General features: G+C 42.8%; 1 protein-coding gene across 1 annotated transcript in view; it reads left to right on the forward strand.

The window, feature by feature from the left end:
- The window catches only part of SLC6A5 (solute carrier family 6 member 5), a 52,446-nt gene extending 39,845 nt beyond the window's left edge, over positions 1–12,601 (forward strand). Inside the window, exons 12-14 of the mRNA XM_008063071.1 lie at positions 4,691–4,791; positions 9,868–10,035; positions 12,251–12,601. Coding sequence (XP_008061262.1) covers positions 4,691–4,791; positions 9,868–10,035; positions 12,251–12,406 — 425 coding nt within the window. The 3' untranslated portion in view covers positions 12,407–12,601. The remainder of the gene's footprint in view (positions 1–4,690; positions 4,792–9,867; positions 10,036–12,250) is intronic.
- The last annotated feature ends 7,121 nt before the right edge of the window (positions 12,602–19,722 follow it).

Here is a 19,722-nt window from a genome sequence, read left to right on the forward strand (position 1 = left end):
CCCCAGCAAAGCTCACCCACCCCACCAGGTGTCCCTGATATGGGCATCTTGCCTATAATGTATTTGCTACCTCCCACCCAGTAGGTCCTTAACATCTTCTTGCTTTCCTCGAAAACTCATGAAAACAAAGGTGGTGGAAATCAAGATGGAAAAAGAAAGCTCTGTGCAAGCCTCCTGGTGCTCTAGACATAGATTGATACTGTAGTCAGTTCTGGGTGCTGGTGGGAGGGGAATTTATCTCAGATTGGAGAGCACGTTCCCACTGCAGGGAAAGTTTAGTTTCTGGCGATCGAAGGGGGCAGGCATGCCAGCTGTCCTGATGAGATCAGAGACTAAGCTGCCAGGACTGTTGGCTGATAAGACAGCCTGGACCCTGCAGTGATGCTGCATTGAAGAGCTGCTGTCGGATTAGGGGAAGGCTTCAAAGTACTTTCTACCTGAGCAGAGAATGGCAGAAGCCCAGCGAAATCCATCACAGTGAATTTCAACTTTGTGCCCAGATGCTAAAATCCTTGCCAGGAGAGGCAAGGAGAGGTTTCTGGGATCCCCTGTGAATCTTCATGTAGACTGAGGTTGCCAGATGGCCTGTTGGCAAGGTCAGGAAAGTACTTTACATTCAGCACTGGCCTAAGGGCAGGTAGCCATCTCATTTACCTCCTCTGTTACCTGTATCCTAACTGCTGATTGCCACAAAGGGCACATTTGCACACAGTATTTTCCTGCAAAACAGGGCTGTTCAGTGTGGTTTAAAACATCATTAAAATAGAAACCTTTTAATCTTTCTGTTTTTAGAAGGCAAATAGCTTCTTCCCTCCGCCCCAATATAAATTGAGTAGTAGATTTCTTATTTCTAAAGAAAAAATAAAAATAAAACCAGAGTGTTTCAGTTCCTGGGCTATGCTAATTTCCCTGGGGACCACCCAGGAACACCCCTGGTTTCTAAGAGTGCTGGTGTTGGGCTTGCCTCTGGAATTAGGTTGACTCTGCGCTGGACTCAGGTTGAATTTGACTCCCGATGTGGGTATGCACCTCTGATTTTGATCTGGATGGAGTTTTAAGAAGTGAATCTCTGGAAGAAATGTTGAAATAAGCTCACATAATTGTTAGAGATGAAAAGAAAAGTCTGCACAAATATGTTAATTATACCCCAGGGAACAGTGCATTCTATATTGAGATGACGAGACCAGCGCAAGGTTCATTTAAGGTACTTGAACATGAACATGAACATGGAGAGTGAAAATGAACTGGACTTATCTGGTGCACTCCCTTCCTGGCCACAGAACTTAAAACAAGTAAGCAAGTGAACTATAGACATTTGTGTTTCCTTCTTGTTTCTAATAATCTCTATATTCTAGAGGGTATCATTCAAACATTTGAAATATGGTGGGTACTATTCCCAAGTGTTATCATTAGACTGAAATAGCTGGTTGAAGTTCTCAAGTCAACATGCCTCAGTGACCAACATGTGATTTCGAGGTACCCACGTTTAAAAGTGTAATTCCCTGAGTTTGGGGTAGAAGTGATCCCTTTAATAAACTTTTATCCAAGTAGAGTCACTTTAAAAAAGTGATCTTCATTTTCCTGGAGCCAAGACAGGGGCCTTCTGGCTGAGGGATTCATGTGATTGAACAGCCACCACCCCAACCTCCTGCTTGCTAACTGCTTGGCTCTATCTTGTGTATTTCCTGCAATCTCGATATGTGAAATGGTCTTGATCTGTTTTCCATGTCAGTCAATTACTTGTTTTACATCCCTCCTCCCAGACAGCATCTCACCATGTCCTTGTGAGAGATGTTAGAGTCCCCCCAGGAAATGGTTTTTACATGATGGAATATGTCTTCAGTTCTTGTTGTCCACCCTGCTGGCTGACCTCAACAGAAAAGAAAAAGCGACAACAACAAAACAAACAAAAAATGAAGAAAAACTCCCCTCAAGACTCTATGAATTCAAGCTTATTTTTTTTCTGTTATGAGTCTTCTCTTGGAGTCCCACTTTCACTTATGCTTTTGACTGAAATGTCACTGTATACCCCTCCCATTTCAGGGTATAAGGCTCCCAAATCCCATCTTCTGGGACTCAGTAAACATTAGGAATGAGAGGTTTCCATCCATTAATAACTCAGGTAGTTATTAAATGGGTGTGAGTAAATGAACAGGTCTTTATTAAGTGCTTACTGTATGCCCTGCAGGCTCCTAGAAAAGTGAGGAGTGTAGGGATAGTTTGTTCTATCCATGGGACTTACCAACTAGCAACCAAGGAAGAGGAAACACACTTAAAACATTGAGAAGAATAAGATCACTGCTAAGCTCTACATCCTTGGCTGAGCTCTTTTGCTGCCCAGAGATACAGGAGGACCAGAGTAGTGACTACTATTCTAAACTCAACAAACATATTTGAGACTCAGAAATCAGCCCATAACAAACTCCCTACAACCAAAAGATCCTGAACTAGGAAGTAAGGGACTTACTTCAACGGACCCATCACTTTCTCCTGTACAATTTTGTGGTTTTTGCCTTTATAAACCACACTTTTGCATTGTACCCTTTGATTAATATCTTCCAATTCCTCCCCCGACTCCCCAGCTTCTGGTAACCATCATTCTGCTCTTTGCTTCTATGTGTTCAATTTTTTTTCTAGATAAGTGACAACATGTGGTATTTGTTTTTCTATGCCTGACTTATTTTACTTAGCATAATATCCTCCAGGGTCACCCATGTTGTCACAAGTGACATAATTTCCTCTCTTTTTTAAAGGCTTAATAGTATTCCAGTGTGTGTGTGTGTGTGTAACATTTTCTTTATTCATTTTGATGGTTACTTCGATTGGTTCCATTGCTGTTGCAGTAAATATGAAGCGACAGGTATTTTTGTGACATACTGATTTCAAATCCTTTAGATATATAGGTATAGGTATATATCTAAAGGATTTGTAGTTGGATTGTTGGATCATATGATAACTCCATTTTTAGTTTTTTTTTTTTTTTTTTTGAGGAACTGCCATATTGTTCTCCATAATGACTATGCATTCCCATCAACAGTGCACTAAGGTTCCCCTTTCTTGGCCAAGCACACACCTTGAGTGTACAGCTTGGTGAATTTTCACCTCCATGTTGCTAGCACCCAGATCAAGATCTAGAACATTATCAGTACCTTTTTTTTGTTGTTGTTGCAGGGAATGAGTTGAACTGTTTTGTTCCCTGGAAGGAAGTGGGGAAACCAGCCTTTCCCACTTCCACATAGCAGAGAGTGGGCGCTGAGAACACAGGACCATGAAAGATAAGCGGGGGCTGAGGTGGGGGCAGTAGGTGGCCCTGGTCAGGTAAGGCAGCTGGTGCAGATGGTGGACAGGAAGGAGATGGCAGAAGTGGAAGGGGTAACACGTGAAGGGAAGAAGAGCCCTGGAGGCCGAATTCATCTGCCCTCATGGAACTCAGGGCAAAGGACAGAAATCCAAGGGGGCTGGGAAAGCCTGAGCATGGGAGGAACAAGCAGCCAAGGTCAGGAAAGAAGGTCTGAGGGCTTGCAGGGGAGTTGTCAGCCAGTCCTTCTTGACCTGCAGGTAGCCACTTTTCATGTGAATGACCTGGAGGATTAAGGAATAATGAATATTTAAGCGGAGACTGTGTTTGAGTCAAAACTGCTGACTCCAAGGGGGTTTGAACCTAGGGGCCTTTCAGGGGCTGTCAGCATATTGATTCCACAGTCCTGAGAAAGCCACACTTCTGACTGGCTCAGGAGAGAATGCAAGAAACTGCTATTTCTCAATGGCTTTTTTCCCTCCATGGGTGATTTTAAAACCTTCCTTGTAAACTTGACCTTGTTTTTGTGAAATAATCTAACAAAGTCTGGTTCGGTGGAAGTGGCCACAATTCTTAGTGAGTTCTCAAGGTGCTCGTTAAAAATGTTTGTTCCAATTTTGCTTTTCGTGTGCTTCGTAATTGAAAACAGCTGCCCACACATGTATGGGCTGTCAAAAAACAATGTCATGAATAAGGCGTGACTGTGAACTTCAAAAATGGAACTACATACACATGGGGTCACGAAGAAGATAGACGCTAAAATGCAAACACACACACAAATTAAATGATAAAATAAAAAATTAAAACATTCTTTGTGTTCCAACAGGGTGGACGATGGCCATTTGGAGTTTATGTTGGTTTTTGCCTGATATTATCATCCTGCACTGTGCAAATATAAATGGACTCCCTGGAGGTGTCCTTGGGAGAGTGGGGGACAAAAACCAGTGTTCAGTGACTCTTACTCTAAATCTTAAGGCTTGCAGAGGACATTCTGCTTGTGATCACAACCTTCACTGGTTTTGCCAGAGTTATCACTCAGCACACAGGGCTTCCTTAGAAAATAGCCATGCATGTGAGGGTGCCAGGCTGTGGCAGTGCTAAGATGCCTGGGCCAGGCTGAAACTGAGCTTTTAGTTGTCACCATAGGCTGACATTTTTGAACCTCACTGCGGAGTATACTAAATATCTATTTAAATGTTCAATTTGTCCTGATCTTCCTGGCAGTGAGTCATTTGTCTGGTGCTTCCTTGCACGGTAGGGGTCATATTGACACCAGGCTGGAGTCATTACTGGCCGATGGCACTTGAGTGAGGGGCTCTAGTGCCTGGATCCCCCCATCTCTGCCACTCTGCCACTGTACCTCATACTTGGTTTCTGTTTGTCTATTTGCAGGCTTGCAAAGATTCTGTGAAGATATAGAAATGATGATTGGATTCCAGCCCAACATTTTCTGGAAAGTCTGCTGGGCGTTTGTAACCCCAACCATTTTAACCGTAAGGATTGCATGCTTAATTGTGCAGATAGCACCTTGCATGGGTGTGTGGCATTATACGTTTGAACACAGTGTGTGTTTGTTTGTGAGCCTGGGAGCTGGTGGGATATGGGTATTATTCTTGTCTTTCAGATGAGGAAACTGAGGTTCAGGGAGGTGAAAAGGCTTGCTTAAAGGTTCCTAGCTGGTCAGGTACAGAGCTGAGACCCACACACGGGTCTTGGGAGCACCCCTATGGAATATGTCCCATTATATTGGTCTGCTTTATGTACTAAGAGTAGATTATAATCACAGCCCAATTTTCCATGTGCTGACCATGCTCCAGGTTCTGTTCATGGTTCTTCATACATATCGGCCCATTTCTCTCGATATGGCGGCTCTGCCAGGTTGGCATTGTAATTATCCCCATTTTTGATGAAGAAACAAGCCCAGGGGTGATGTGACTTGCCTTGCTTTGTACACCTAGTAACTAGCAATAACCTGGATTAGCACCCAGGCAGTCTGGCTCTAGAATTCATGCTCTTAATCACTACTCACTATAGCTTCTCTACAACTAATACAGCACTAATTATACTTTTATCATTCATTTTTATTGCTTTTTTTTTTGAGTTGGAGTTTTACTCCGTCGCCCAGGCTGGTGGCGCTCATGGTCACCCCAGTGTTGACCTGCTGGGCTCCTGCCATCCTTCTGTCTTAGCCTTCCAAATGGCGGAACTACTGGCACACGCTACTGCTGCCAGCTGGTTTTTGATTTTATTGTAGAGATGTGGTCTCACCAAGTTGCCTGGGCTGGTCTCGAACCCGCGGGCTCAGACAATCTACCCGTCTCTGCCTCCCAAAGTGCTGGGATGACAGGCTGAGCCACCGAGCCCGGCCCAGTTTTATTGCTTTCAAGGATCACCTTGTCATCCTCGCATGTGTTGATTTTGGAATCATGATTTTGGAATCATCTAAAGATCAGAGACTTTCATGTATCGGTAAATCCACATTAGAGACTTACAATCACATTTAGTCACCTTTGATTTTGTGCCACAGGCTGCCAACTTTGCTCCACTCGACACTCCCAGCATAGTGATCCGTCTTGGGAAAAATTCTTGTCCTTACCCTCACTCTCAGGGTTGCAGGTGTCATGTTGGAAGGCTGAAGGAAGCTGGATGTAATTCCTGCTTTTGCCAGTAGGTGGCATTAGAAACCAGATTAAGACCTTTGCTTTACTACACAGCGCCACTGTCTCTAAAGGAAAACAAGACAGGAGAAAAGTATAATTGCAAAGAAAATTTCTTTCTTTCTTTCTTTCTTTCTTTCTTTCTTTCTTTCTTTCTTTCTTTCTTTCTTTCTTTCTTTCTTTCTTTCTTTCCTTCCTTCCTTCCTTCCTTCCTTCCTTCCTTCCTTCCTTCCTTCCTTCCTTCCTTCTTTCTCTTTCTTTCTTTCTTTCTCTCTCTCTTTCTGTCTTTCTTTCTTTCTTTCTTTCTCTCTCACTCTCTCTCTCCCCCCTTCCTTCCTTCCTTCCTTCTTCCTTTCTTTCTTTTCTTCCTTTCTTTCTTAAAATCCAAACGTCATAGGGTGAGTTTTCATCAAAATATCTAAATTTCTTTCTGAAAAGCTAGAAGTTAAGACAGAAAAACCATCCAGCACTTAACTCCCTCTGCATTGACACAGACATCACACCGAGGTCCACGTCTGTTCCCATCTTCTAGAGGCTGGAATTTGTCTGAAAGCTCCCAGCAGATTTAGGGCATGAGAGTTGAGAAGGATTAAAATGGGCTTTCTATCTCTTGAATTCAGGACTGAAATGTGTACAGAGAACTCGGATTTATCTGATTGGTGGGAAGTTAAGTGCCTTCCGAGAACATTCTGCTGACAGAGACTCTCAAGCCTCTGATGTTCCCTGTCCCAAGTGACCTTTACCGTTTTCCCCAGTTGCTGTGACAGATGATTTGTTCTTGGCTGAAATTAAAGTCGGAATCTCTTCTAGCTTCTCCCCTCCTTTCTCCCTGCTCTAAAAGACATCAAGCTTGAGATAATTTTATTATATTCTGCAGAAACACATCACACAGTGATAATCCATGCTATTATTTGCTGAGGCATATTATGAGGCAGAGCACTTCACAGACATAGTTTCTAAAGTTCATGACCATTCGGCCTTCTAGGTCATTCTTTCCCCATTTTACAGATGTGTGCACTGAGACTTGGAGTGGTTGAGGAACTTGCCTGAGGACACAAGGTTTGCAAGTGGCAGAGCCAAGAATTAAATCCAGGGATGTCTAGGTTTCAAGCCCATGCTGTAATACCTATCTAAAAACCCAGTGTTTGTATCCCCGAGTGGAGTTTGGCCAGTTTTAGACTAAAGTAATCCTAATCTTCTTTATGAGCAGAATGTCAGGGAAGAGGAATTCCAGGGACTTGCTGTGTTTTTTGAGAAGGGTCTTCAACAGTGCTGTGCTTTACTTGGCTTCCATGATAGAACTCACATCAGAAAGTTGTGGAGAGGTCCCAGAAATATCCTGAACCAGATCACCTTTGTGTTGTTTGGGAACTAGGAACAATGAGAAGGGGTTCATTCCATCACCATGGTCAACTGACGAGTCCCTCTCCAGCATCTCCTTTGGCAGACATCAGGTTGGGGTGGGTTTGACTCAGTGGCAAAAATTACCTCTCATGGTCAGGCCCATTCAAGGGCGAGCTTTTATCAACGTTGACTCGGCAGAGGAAAATTTATGGCAAAGAACAAGTTTGCACGGATAAGCTTGATGTGATATTTGTGCAACTGGAAATAGATGTCCAGGGACCAAGCCCAACACTTATTTTTTTTGCCACTTGCCCTTCCATAAAATGGATATTTGTGGCATGCTGGAATAGGCTAGGATTATGGGTTTAAATTACTTCAGAGCCCCTGAAATGAAATTGATCATTTTTATATGTGCCTTCGTGGATTTATAGAGCGATAAATATTCTCCACGCAATTATTGTATACGTAGTCAAGTCACGTTACTGAGTTATGCACACACATAAGCAGATGTATTGCTATTTATATAGTAAATGAAATGGAGCAGCTTACCATAATTACATTAGGCCATACTTCCAATAGACTGGTTAATAAAGCTTGTAACTCTAGGGGCAAATGTTTAAAAGGGGGCCCAGAGTAGACATCTCTTTCCACAGAAGCTTTTTTTCAATAGTTGTCTTTGGGCTCATGTCGCTTTCAATCCATATAGTGAATTATTGTTGCACAGAAATAATCACTTGCCCCAGCAGCCTGGGCTTTGTGGCAGGAATAGAGAAACGTTTTGCTCCTGCATCTCTTTGTGCTTTTCTAAAACACATGCATATATTATCTTTCCTGACATAATTCCTTCCAATTATTTTTGGGCAGTTATTTTATGGCTTCAGATAGCACAAGAGAGGTGGGGAGGGGGAAAGGACTTATGAGGGGAAACCCAAAAAACCCGACATTTATTTATAAAAAATCGTGTATTTATTTATGTGTTTAAACTTCAGTCACCTTCAAAGTAGTCTCTGTTTGATACAATATACCTATCAAGATGCTCTTTCCACTGCTCAAAACAATTTTTGTACTCCTTAATTTTGATGCCTTTTAGAGCTTCTGCCATTTTTTGTTTCACCTCTTCCACATTGGCAAAAAACGTTGTCTTTGAGGACTTTTTAATCTGGGGAAGTGAAACAAATACATAAAAAGGCACTTGTGGTGAGATTGGGTGAATAGGGAGGGAGGGGCAGAGGATTCATGCTGTTTTTGGTCAAGGAGGTTTGGGTAGGCGTTCGTAAATCATGCATCATGAAACAGGCAAATGCATTGAAAAAATGTCCAAAAAAATTCACTGAAGCCGAAGGCAGCCTCTCACAAAGGCCAAACCTTTGGAAGGGTCTCAGGGCCATCGCCAGCTCACATGTGCAGTGATAGGAGATAATGGGCAGAACACATGTCACGACTTCTGTTAAAATTGAGAAGGACTCGTGAGCAAATACCAGACCATTGTTCCCACAAAAGCCCCGTGTTGTATACACAGAGTAAAATATATCCCTTTTATAGCAGAGAAGTCTGAGACATCAAAGTCCCTCAGTTAATTAGTGGTAGAGCCAAAATTCATTGCTGGTCTCTGGGCCCGCAGCTTACTCTTTGGTTTTGATGCCTGTTCACCTTGAGTCATTGGGGGAGAGCTGTGCACCCCTTCTCTTTGTGCCAGGGCTTATTATAGGACCAAGCTTCCGGCTCAGTCACTGCCTGGGGACACTCTGGGTCTCACTCAGCCAACTTCCAGGGCAGCTCCTGAACGTGGGTCATTCTCCGTTTAAGGAGAAAGCAACACAGATTCAATTTCTTAAAAATGGAAATACTGGGCTCGGTGGCTCAGCCTGTAGTCCCAGCACTTTGGGAGGCTGAGGCAAGTGGATCACCTGAGCCCGTGGGCTCGAGACCAGCCTGGGCAACTTGGCAAGACCTCGTCTCTAGAATAAATAAAAAAATAATTTGCTGGGCATGGTAGCACACGCCTGTAGTTTCGGCTACTTGGAGGGCTGAGACAGAAGGATCTTTGGAGCCCAGCAGGTTGACGCTGGGGTGGCCATGAGTGTGCCACTGCACTCTAACCTGGGCGATGGAGTGAGACTCCAACTCTAAAAAGAAAAAAAAAAAGAGAGATACATAAACATAATGGGCTTCTTTCTTAAACAAAAAGCTTGATTATCCATTGTGGAAAGTACAGACAACTGCCAACAAACGCCCACTCCCCCATCCACCCATGAGTCACCTTGGTATACATCCTTTGAGCTTGTCTTAGCCTCTCTGGATGTGCGCACACGAACACGTATCCCATAGGGCGGCAGATGCAGGGGCAGCAGCTGAACACGCGTCGTCTTCATCTGTTTGAAATTCAATTTCTTCATTTAAAAATTGGATTACAAACACGACCTTTTCATGGGTGTGAAATAAAATAACAGATACACAAGCATCAAATTCATAACAGGTTTAATATTGCTGAATGAATGAATGGAATGAATGATTCACATTACCACCTAACATGTGTGTTGCTTTTTATTTTATCTTATTTTTTTCCAGTTTATCCTTTGCTTCAGCTTTTACCAGTGGGAGCCCATGACCTATGGCTCTTACCGCTACCCTAACTGGTCCATGGTGCTTGGATGGCTGATGCTCGCCTGTTCTGTTATCTGGATCCCAATTATGTTTGTGATAAAAATGCATCTGGCTCCTGGCAGATTTATTGAGGTAATTCTATCCACCCCTTTCCCCACTCCCTCCCAAGGGAGAGCCCCTGAAACTCTGTGCATTAAGAAACAGAAGATTCGGTAAACTTATTCAAGAGGGAGACTGGGTGATTAAGTGATTACAGTTGCCACCGTTTCTATTAAACCCATTTTCATTATGTATTATTCCTCTAATGGAAGGGCTCAGCCAATCCAAAAACAGAACTGTTATTATGCTATTTCTCAGTGTGGTGACAGCTCTGGGGAATCAGTAATCCGAGTGTTTCCTCTTCCCTGGAGTTTCCTCCTCCTCTTTCCTCATCCACAGTTTAAATCTCAGTGTTTGGTTTTTAACCACACATCAGAGTCCTGCTTTGCTGATGCTCCTCTCTGTCCAAGCCCCCTTCCTCCCAAACACCTATGCAACTTAAAATCACTACCACCTCCTGTTGTGCCTGGGTCAGGGATGGTCGAGGGGGTCCAAGCTCATTAACATGTCACCATTCCTGTAGAATGTAATGAAAGTTTCAATGGTGGTATGAGGTGAGACTTGCCTTTCTTTGTCAGTTCATCCCTTGCTGGACCTATTTCCCATTTCTAATGCAAAGCATCCCCGCCCTCCTCAATGCCACTTGTATTATCAGTGATACATGATATGAGAAGTCATTTATGAGAAGTCATTTATGAGAAGTCATTTATGAGAAGCCACTTGCTTAGTATGCTAGAAATCACTCAGCTCTGCCTCCGTCTTGATCTGGCAGTGTGGACTAGATCAGGGCTACTTAGGGTCTGGTCCAGAAGGCAGCAGCATCATCCCACCTGTGAGCTTGCTGGTAATGCAAATGAGGAGGCTCCAGGCAGCTTCACTGAACCAGAATCTTGGGGAAGTGGGACTCCGGCATCTGTAGTTTAACAAGCATCTCTGTTTGAGAAGCACTGGATTAGACTGGGTGATGGAGGGCAGAGAAGAACAGCTGTCTGGACTTTGCTCTTGGTCAGCGGGGTTGAAAAAGCAAGAGGCCCCTGGAGCATCCCACTGAGGCCCCTGGAGCATCCCACTGGGATGGAATCAGACCCACGTACACAACACAAATGTCCTCTTGGCGAGGGGAGAGCTTGTTTTCATTGGACGAATGGGAGAGACAGCATTAGGAAAGGAAGGTATAGCAGTCTTCTTACAGAAGCTGTATTCCAGTTTCCATCCTCAGGAAATTCTGTGTGTTATTCCCTTGAGGTAAGTGACTGGCCCCACTGGCCCCCCAGGGATGGCTCACTGCTGCCCCAGATAAACCTCCTCACCAGCTGACCCAGAAATCTCTTTCCCTCTGCATAGAACCCGGCTTAGCCTCTGCTACTTTTATCTTAGGCTGAAATTCTCTAAACTGATGAGTCGGCTCTATAAATTTATTATGGTTGATTTGGGACACAAAGGTTGCAAACTGATGATTAAGGAAAGATTAAACCAACAGCTCTAAGAACCAGCTTCCCTTTAATAGGTAATAAACATATAATTGTTCCCTCTTACGTAGCCAGAAATATGTTTTCTTTCCTCTTTATAGAAAATGTTCCAGGCAAATTATGTTTCCATAAAAATTTCAGTTGAAGGATGAGAGACATTCCCATTATTTTCAGCTTGTCTTTAAGAACTCACACTACTGAACCAAGTCAGAAGCCTATATTTTGTCAACAGATAATTAAAATCTTTGCTCACTCTTGGCAATGTATCTTTGGGGCTGGGTGTTTCTTTTTTCTCCTGGTCATTTATCTACTTTTGGGAAATACGCTAAACAAAATCCAATTATTTTGATGTAGCAACCCACTGTTGAGACTACAGAACAAAAGTAATTGAGCACATGTCTTTTGCAGACTGTGTTTGGCAGTGGTGAGAGAGGCTTGCAGATTCTCTTAATTTGGAGGGGAAAAAAACGTATAATTAAAACCTGGGCCCCTTATCCTCTATTAATCTTGTGCAAGGCAAACACGGAACGATTACAATATTGCTTGCAGGGTGATGTAAATAATTTCAAGTGAACCAAAGTAAGCATCCTCTTTAACATCCCTGTCTTAGTTTATTAGTGGGAGCTGATCTTCCTAACGACTTCTCTTGGTAGGGCACCTCTTGGCTCGAGCAGGGGCTCTGGTCAAAGTGGTAACAAGCAGCTTGTGGATGAGTGGGTGGTCCTTAGGGGGGAAGATGCATCACTTCTGTGACCATGTTGTTTTTGTCTTCTTTGCAGAGGCTGAAGCTGGTGTGCTCGCCACAGCCGGACTGGGGCCCGTTCTTAGCTCAGCACCGCGGGGAGCGTTACAAGAACATGATTGACCCATTGGGAACCTCTTCCCTGGGACTCAAGCTGCCAGTGAAGGATCTGGAACTGGGCACGCAATGCTAGTCCAATGATGTGGGATGGCCCAGACTCGATCCTGTCTTTCTTCTCTGCCTCCTCCTCACATTCTCCCCGGCTTCCTCTTATTCTTCTTCTTCTTTCTCACCCCCATCTCTGTTCACATCCGTGCATGACAGTGGTTCTGTAGAAAAGTAGACCATAGTGTCGCATGCCATAGTGAAGAGCTAGACAGACCACTTGGCACGCTGTTTGCCTGTGTCCATGGTGTCCCTTTCGGGTAGGGTTGATCTCCTGAGTTCGTGTTTTACCTTGCAGGGGCAGATCAGCCAGGTGAGTGCTGGCAGAGACGCCTGGTTTGGTCTGTGGCAAAGTATTCACTGTGCATTGTCATGGGAGTGCCAGGAAGGCATCTGTAGAGTGACAAAATTACAAGACTGTTAATTTGGACTTGTCAGCATTTAGAACTGAGCTGAGCAATGTAGTGATCTTGTTCAGACAACAAAGGGTTCAAGACAGGGTACGTTCAGAGGGTCAGCAGTGGTCAGAAGATGTTTTGGAGGTAAGATTTGGACGCCTCTGAGGTGGTTAAATTGATCTCTCCAGTCACAGCTGGGGATCTGTTTCCTTTATTGGGACCAGTCATCTCATGTGTACCATGAATTCAGATGCTTCTCTCTCTGCACACTGGGAGTCTAAGTGAAGTGCCAGTTCTTGTCCCTCAGCTGCCTTTTTTTGTTTGTTTGTTTGTTTCTTTTTTTAAATAACCACATTTGTGAGTTCTTTTGGTCATTTTCTTCACCTCTGCACAAGAAACCATCTTATCATTTGTGCCTAATTTTGTGCTTCATAGTTGAGCTCATGCTAGTGTTGACATGACATTTAACACCATGGTTCAATATCATGAACCTGTGTTTCTTCTCTAAATGTCTTTCTATAAGCTGTAGATACCTTGTCTTTCAACCTCTGGGAAAACAAGACTTACCCTGGTTCTGTCTATATATTATATATATAGGACACAAACTCTTAAGAGACAGATAACTTGTCAATTTTGACTCTTAACTTTTTCATTCACAGTAAATGCCAGTTGTGGTCACAGAGAAATCAAATAAACAGAGAGTGTGATAGAAAGCAATCACAATATTCATTGTACGGGTAGTACATTTTAGGAGACTGTATTTACAGAAATTTCTGATAAATGCAGCTTAGGTAAGTAACGAGTGAGCCAATTAAGACTATAGCTTTTAAGACCACATTTAGCTAATTCAATTTTAAGAGCTTCCTATTCACAATACTCATTGCAATTGTATTCTAATGAGAGTGAATCATATGTCTGTAGAGACTGGCGAAGCATAACCTTTATTATCTTCTTGTATCCTGAACATGCACATATGAAATTTTAAAAATGTGATATATGTTCATGTAGTGTGTACTTGTAGTGGTGTTTTCTGTCCTTAGAAATATCTTATGAATTACTGTAGAGATGGTGAGTTTAGAATAGTGTAGTCTGGATTTTTTTCCTCCTTAAAGTAATAATATCTAAACCTAAAATTGTTTCCTTTAGGGGAGATCATTTCAATATCTTTTTATTCATTTGTCTTCAAACTGCAGGGTCTCAGGCAAAGTTTTCGGTTCAAACCTTATACATAGATATGACATTTTCATCCTATTTAATAGCAGTGTAACTCAACAACTGACTTTAATGCATTTAAAAAAAACAATGAATGACTTCATTTGCTTAAAAAAACAAAAGTCTCAACTCATTTTACTGAACTCTTCCTTTTCTAGGGCAAGTGTCATTGCCATTTGCCAACACCGATGTGGACTTCTTGTTTCCAAGAGTAGCTTGTGAAAGGTTTTAGAAAAGGAACCGAAGATGTGTTTTGAGCTTTAGGTTTTTTGTGTCTATTGTCTGCAGTATGTGTTTGTTCTCCTCCCTGCTTTTACCCCTTTACCCTCGTGTTCAAAGCTGGAACTTGCTAGAATCTATCACAGGAACTGAGCCCTGAGCTCCTCCTAAACTTACCTTTAGGAGGATGAGCTGTAGCCTCACCTGTCTGCCATGGATACAAGTTTCCCCAAGAAAGCCATATGGATGAGAAGCCCCCAATTACTGTAGCAGATGTCATAGAAGGTTACCAAAAATTAACCTCTCTGATTGATATTTAGTGGAGTGAGAGGCGGGGAGGAATAACTCAGGCCTGGTTCAGCCTTTCCAATTCGAACGCTGAGGAAAAGAGCTTAAATCAATTAGCATTCTCTCATGGGACCGGGTATATTTGTGTCAGGATGAATGATTGTTGGCTTTCCTCTCATCTCTTGGCTAAATCTCGAGTCTGATGCTAGAAGCCAACTCAATTTCTGCTAATTATTGCTGCTGTGATTAAAAGGAGGTCAGGGGAGGGACCCTGTGGATGCTCCCAGGCTTGTTTTGGACAAACTAAAGATTAACGTAATTGTGAGAACGGAGAGAGACTTCCCCATTCTCTGGCGTGTGTTGTATTTGGGGGCGTCTACATTTGTGTTAATTAGGATTTGTTCAGGTAAGACCTGTAGCTGCTTCCAGAGCAGCTGTTTTTGTTTTTGTTTTCTTTTCCCTACAATTTCCAAGTTCTATATAATATGTACTTAAAGGGCCATACTCAGGTGAAAGGCTCCACACTTCCCTGGAGATGGTTACTTTGTAAATTTAGTTTTCTGTAGCCATGTTCAACTTTGAGGCTCTCCCTGGCAGAGATACGTTCAGTGTCTGAGCTGTTTCTGGTCATCTTGTATACCATGCAACGCCTCTCATGGACTTAGCTGGGATGCTAAGAGCTAAGATGCATACTACCAGATGGACTGCTTCCATGCTGTTAAAATATACAATCATTTGGAAGAAAAACTGAACGAAATGAATAAAATGAATAGCATTGTAAACTGCCACCTGAGAATTTCCCTTCAGACTGGGAAAAAACTGAGTTGCTGAGGAAAGACTTTCCCTGGCTCGTTGTGTAGAATGTTGGAACATTTTCCACTTGTGAGATTATTTCATAACACCAACAAATGCCAGAAACTCATTCAGAGAAAAAAAAAAGCCATATGTGAAAAACAGTAACCCTGTAATATCTTTAATGAAGAAAAAAAATGTATATTTCTTAACAATTGGTGTTGTGACTTCTTATGCAAATGTTTGTCTTGCCTGTTAGTCACTTTTAGTCTCTTTAGGGCTGTGTTTGTCGTGTACAAGTATATCTAATTCTGGTCTTTGGTTATTTCTTCTTTTTCTTATGTTTACGTATTGCATGATGTCTGTGGTCAATGCAAAAATCTCGATGACCTCAGCATCTTTGGAATTTGCAATGCGTTTTTAGTATATAAGAAATGTAATCCACTTGTATTTCAGTGAGCAGCACTTTAAAAAGAGTTTAACACAATAACCTTGAAATGGGTAAGATGTGGGTTGTCTTTATGCTAACGTTGCATTGGAGTTGAGTTTTCCTTTAATTAGGTTCTTGTTCTCTCTCTATGTGTTCCTCAGTGCTTCCTGACCACCTTCACTACCAGCATGGTTTTCCCCATGCCTAAAAGTAAGATTTTTCTTTCCCGAGTGTCCCCTTGGCCGTAGGTCATTGTCCTCTTCCCAGAGGGTAGCACAATAACTCTTGCTTAGCATACGTGTGATGGCAAGATCATACTGCTGCTGTCGCGCCTGGATTTGGGTTTGCCACCTGCTTCTTTGAGGCTGATGACTCGAGGGGACCTGCCATGTGGCAGGGTGTTTTGCAAGGACAGAAGGCCAGGTCAACAGATGAGCATTTCCCTCTCTTTCACCCAGAGTATCATGAAGAAAGCTTCCAGGCTGGGAGCCAAGGTTTGGGTGATTGGGTCTCGAGACCCATTCCCCCACAAAGTGGCTTTAGGGCTTGTGGAAGTGAAGCTTCCTATCTTTCTCAGATTTTGCTTCCATTATCCAGAAAGGCCAAGTAATTTGGAAATGTGGTTGCCTGCTCAGGTTGCCTTGAACAGCCTGCAGCCAAAGAGAACGTGTTTTCAGGCTGGATATCCATCACCTCTGAAAAGCAAGCAGTGGTTTGATTTGCCTGCTGTGGGTTAAATACATCTTCAGGTAACCATTTGCCTTATAGGTGTATTTTATTGTTAGGAGGATACTTAGTAATTGACTAAAAACTATTTTGTGTCTCATTCGTTGGTCTTTTTTTGCACTTTATTATGGACGTATCGAGGAATAGGTTAATTCTCACATTATGTACTTGGCTAATGTCCTAAATTTAGGCGCGTCTTATGTGGGTATTGTTGCCCATGTATAAATATATGTTCCCAAATCAGGTCCTTATATTTTTTCATTAACTGTACATGAAGAAAATATATTGTGTTACAAATGATTCATCATATATATATATATCTTATAGAGTACATATTATATACTGCACATTATTCATTTAAGAAGTCATTATTCTTGAGGCCCTACCTCAAATTTTGTATTTATGTGTACAAATGCAATTTACTGTATTATATATTTGCCTATTATATACCGTTATAAATTAGAATTTATCCTCATAATGTGTGAGTTCACAAAACCCTAAATAAATGTCAGTGTTTAAAACATAATGACTTCAGTATTGTGTCTGTTACAAATCTATTGCCCATCATCTTTCTTTCTTAACAAACAGCCTTTAGTTATCCTCAAGACTGATCTGTTTTACTGTGAGAAACCTCAAATGGCCATGGAAAATGGCCCTCCTGGGAAAATGAGATATTGTGCTGCTGAAGAAACACATATCAATTAAGTTATTATATTCTTAACCATCAGAATGCATGATTGTTTGCTAAGTTATTAATTACCCCTCATAAGGGGGGAGAGAGAAGGGGGGGAGAGAGAGAGAATCTGAATAGATCTGAGATCTGAACAGAGGGACAGGACAAGTTAAAACTTTGCATTTTGATTGATCATTTTGTCTGTCTTCAATTCAACTGTATTTCAATTCTGCATTTACGTAGCTCCTACATTGTGCTAGGTCCCAGGCAAAACTGAATAAAGCAGTCCCAGATCTCAAGGAACTCAGAGCCTAGTAGAAAGAATTCCCATATCAAACACACAAAGAAATAAGTGCCTTTTCTCTCATTTTGGATGGTTGGAACCCCTATGTTGCCCACCCAGAGATGGGGCTCCGGGGTCTGGTGTTATGGTCTCTCCTGTCTGATCGTTTCAACCCTGAAGCCTGAATCTGTCCTCCACAAATGAGTATAACACATGCATGTTTGGCTCCCATCAAAAGGCTACAGGGATGATCCAGCAACCTTCAGTGAGAAAAGAAAGAAACGCCTTTACAAGCTGATGCTGAAATCCACATGCCAAGAGCACAGGGCCCAGTCTGGGTAGTGAGATCTATGTACACACTCAGGCCTGGTTGTGAAACTGTGCTTAGTGGGTGCACAGAGCAGCATACCCCAAAGTCAGTGTATTGTCCTGTCTTTCCGCAATGGGGCTCAAGCAAGGGCATGAAGGGCACCCCGGGGAGAATAGGTCTGAGTGCCTGCTCATCAGCCCGTATCTCCTTCCTGAGATTCTTTTGCTCATTGTGTGTGTGTGTGTTTGTGTTTGAGTCAGAGTCTCACTCAGTCATCCAGGCTGGAGTGCAGTGGACCGCTCACGGCCACCCCAGCAGTGACCTGCTGGGCTCTGGAGAGCCTTCTGCCTCAGCCTTCCAAGTAGCCAGAACTACAGGTGCGTGCTACCATGCCTGGTTAATTTTTGATTTATTGTAGAGATGAGATCTCGCTAAGTTTCCCGGGCTGGTCTCGAACCTGCGGACTCAGGCAATCCTCACACCTTGGCCTCCTAAGGTGCTGGGATTACAGGCTGAGCCACCGAGCGTGTGTGTGTTCTAAACATTTTATTCTGAAGATTCTCAGGCATACACAGTCTTGGAGAGAATAGAATAATGAACTCCCATGTCCACATCACACACTTGCAACAATTTTCAACTCGTGACCAAGTTTATTTTCTGGGTCCTTCTCCCCAACCCGAAACTCTGCTTCCTTAGAGTATTTCAAGGCAAATCCCGGATACCACAGGATTTCAACCGGAAATGCTCTGTTGTGTTTGTATAGCACTTCTAAATAGTCTTTCCCTCGATGGAGATAAAGATAAAGGTGGGAAGCTGAGTCCACACATCCATAGCAGGACCAGTCTACTCTGGGCTTTAGAAAGAGAGTCCAGGGATCTATCTGGAAGGAGCGTCTGCTCTGAGAACCATTTCCATTTCCTCCGTCCATCCTTTCATCTTGTTTGCTTTTGTTTGGCAACGGTTCCTCCCCTGGACATTGCTGCAATTTTCCCACCAGCTTCCTCCTGCTGTCTTGGGTTAGGCTTCTCCCTAGGCCATGCTTCCCCCCTTTCCCTAGTTGACTCCCCTGCAGCCAGAGATTCCGACTCTTAGTTGCTCAGAGCTCCACGATCATGTATTCTAGCATATCAGGGACACCAATTACTCCATGACGTCTGTTTTGTGGAAGCTGGATTTACAGACAGGTGCATGTGAGATGGGTGGTCTCTGTTCAAAAGTGTAACTGATGGGGACCCTGGCAACAGGAAATTCCTCTAGTCCTCTAAAATGGCCTAACTTTACAAACGTTGGATTTTTTTTTATCGGATTTATACATTCTATTGTGTAAAGCATAGCCTACTGTGGATTGGGCCACTTCTTTCTTGTCTTTTCATGTCATTTGTAATTTTATAATTATTATGTTGTTATTTTTGGGAGTCTCACTCTGTCACTCAGGCTGGAGTGGAGTGGCACGATCACAGCTCACCGCAACTTCGACCTTCTGGGCTCAGGTGACCCTTCCACCTCGGCCTCCCAAGTAGCTGGGACTACGGTTGTGCACCACCCCACCCAGCTAACTGTTTTTATTTTTTATTTTGTAGAGACAAGGTCTCACTATGTTGCCCAGGCTGATCTCCAACTCCTAGCCTCAAGCTATCCTCCCACTTCGGCCTCCCAGTACTGTGCCCAACTCTGATCATTTTGATATTTCAAGTCAGTCGGTTAACCTATCTCCATTTCCTTTTCCAGGAAACTTCCTCCTACAGGAAACTTGTAGGATTGGGAGAAAATAATGACTGAAATACAGTGCAGATCAACACTGAAATGGAGTCATGTTTTCACTATTCATTGAGTCATTCACCATTTATTTTCACGTTATATTCGGTGTCTTAATTATTTATATGTTTCTGGTACCTAACACTTTGCGGCACATAGTAGATAATAAATGCACTTTAAAAAACTGAATAAGCACTTATTGAGCATTGTCTTTGTATGAGAAACGGTTCAGTTATAATGAGCAAGAAAACATGAATA

Source organism: Carlito syrichta, unplaced genomic scaffold, assembly GCF_000164805.1.
Source record: "Carlito syrichta isolate Samal-C Ts95f unplaced genomic scaffold, Tarsius_syrichta-2.0.1 Scaffold306533, whole genome shotgun sequence".
NCBI lineage: Eukaryota > Metazoa > Chordata > Mammalia > Primates > Tarsiidae > Carlito > Carlito syrichta.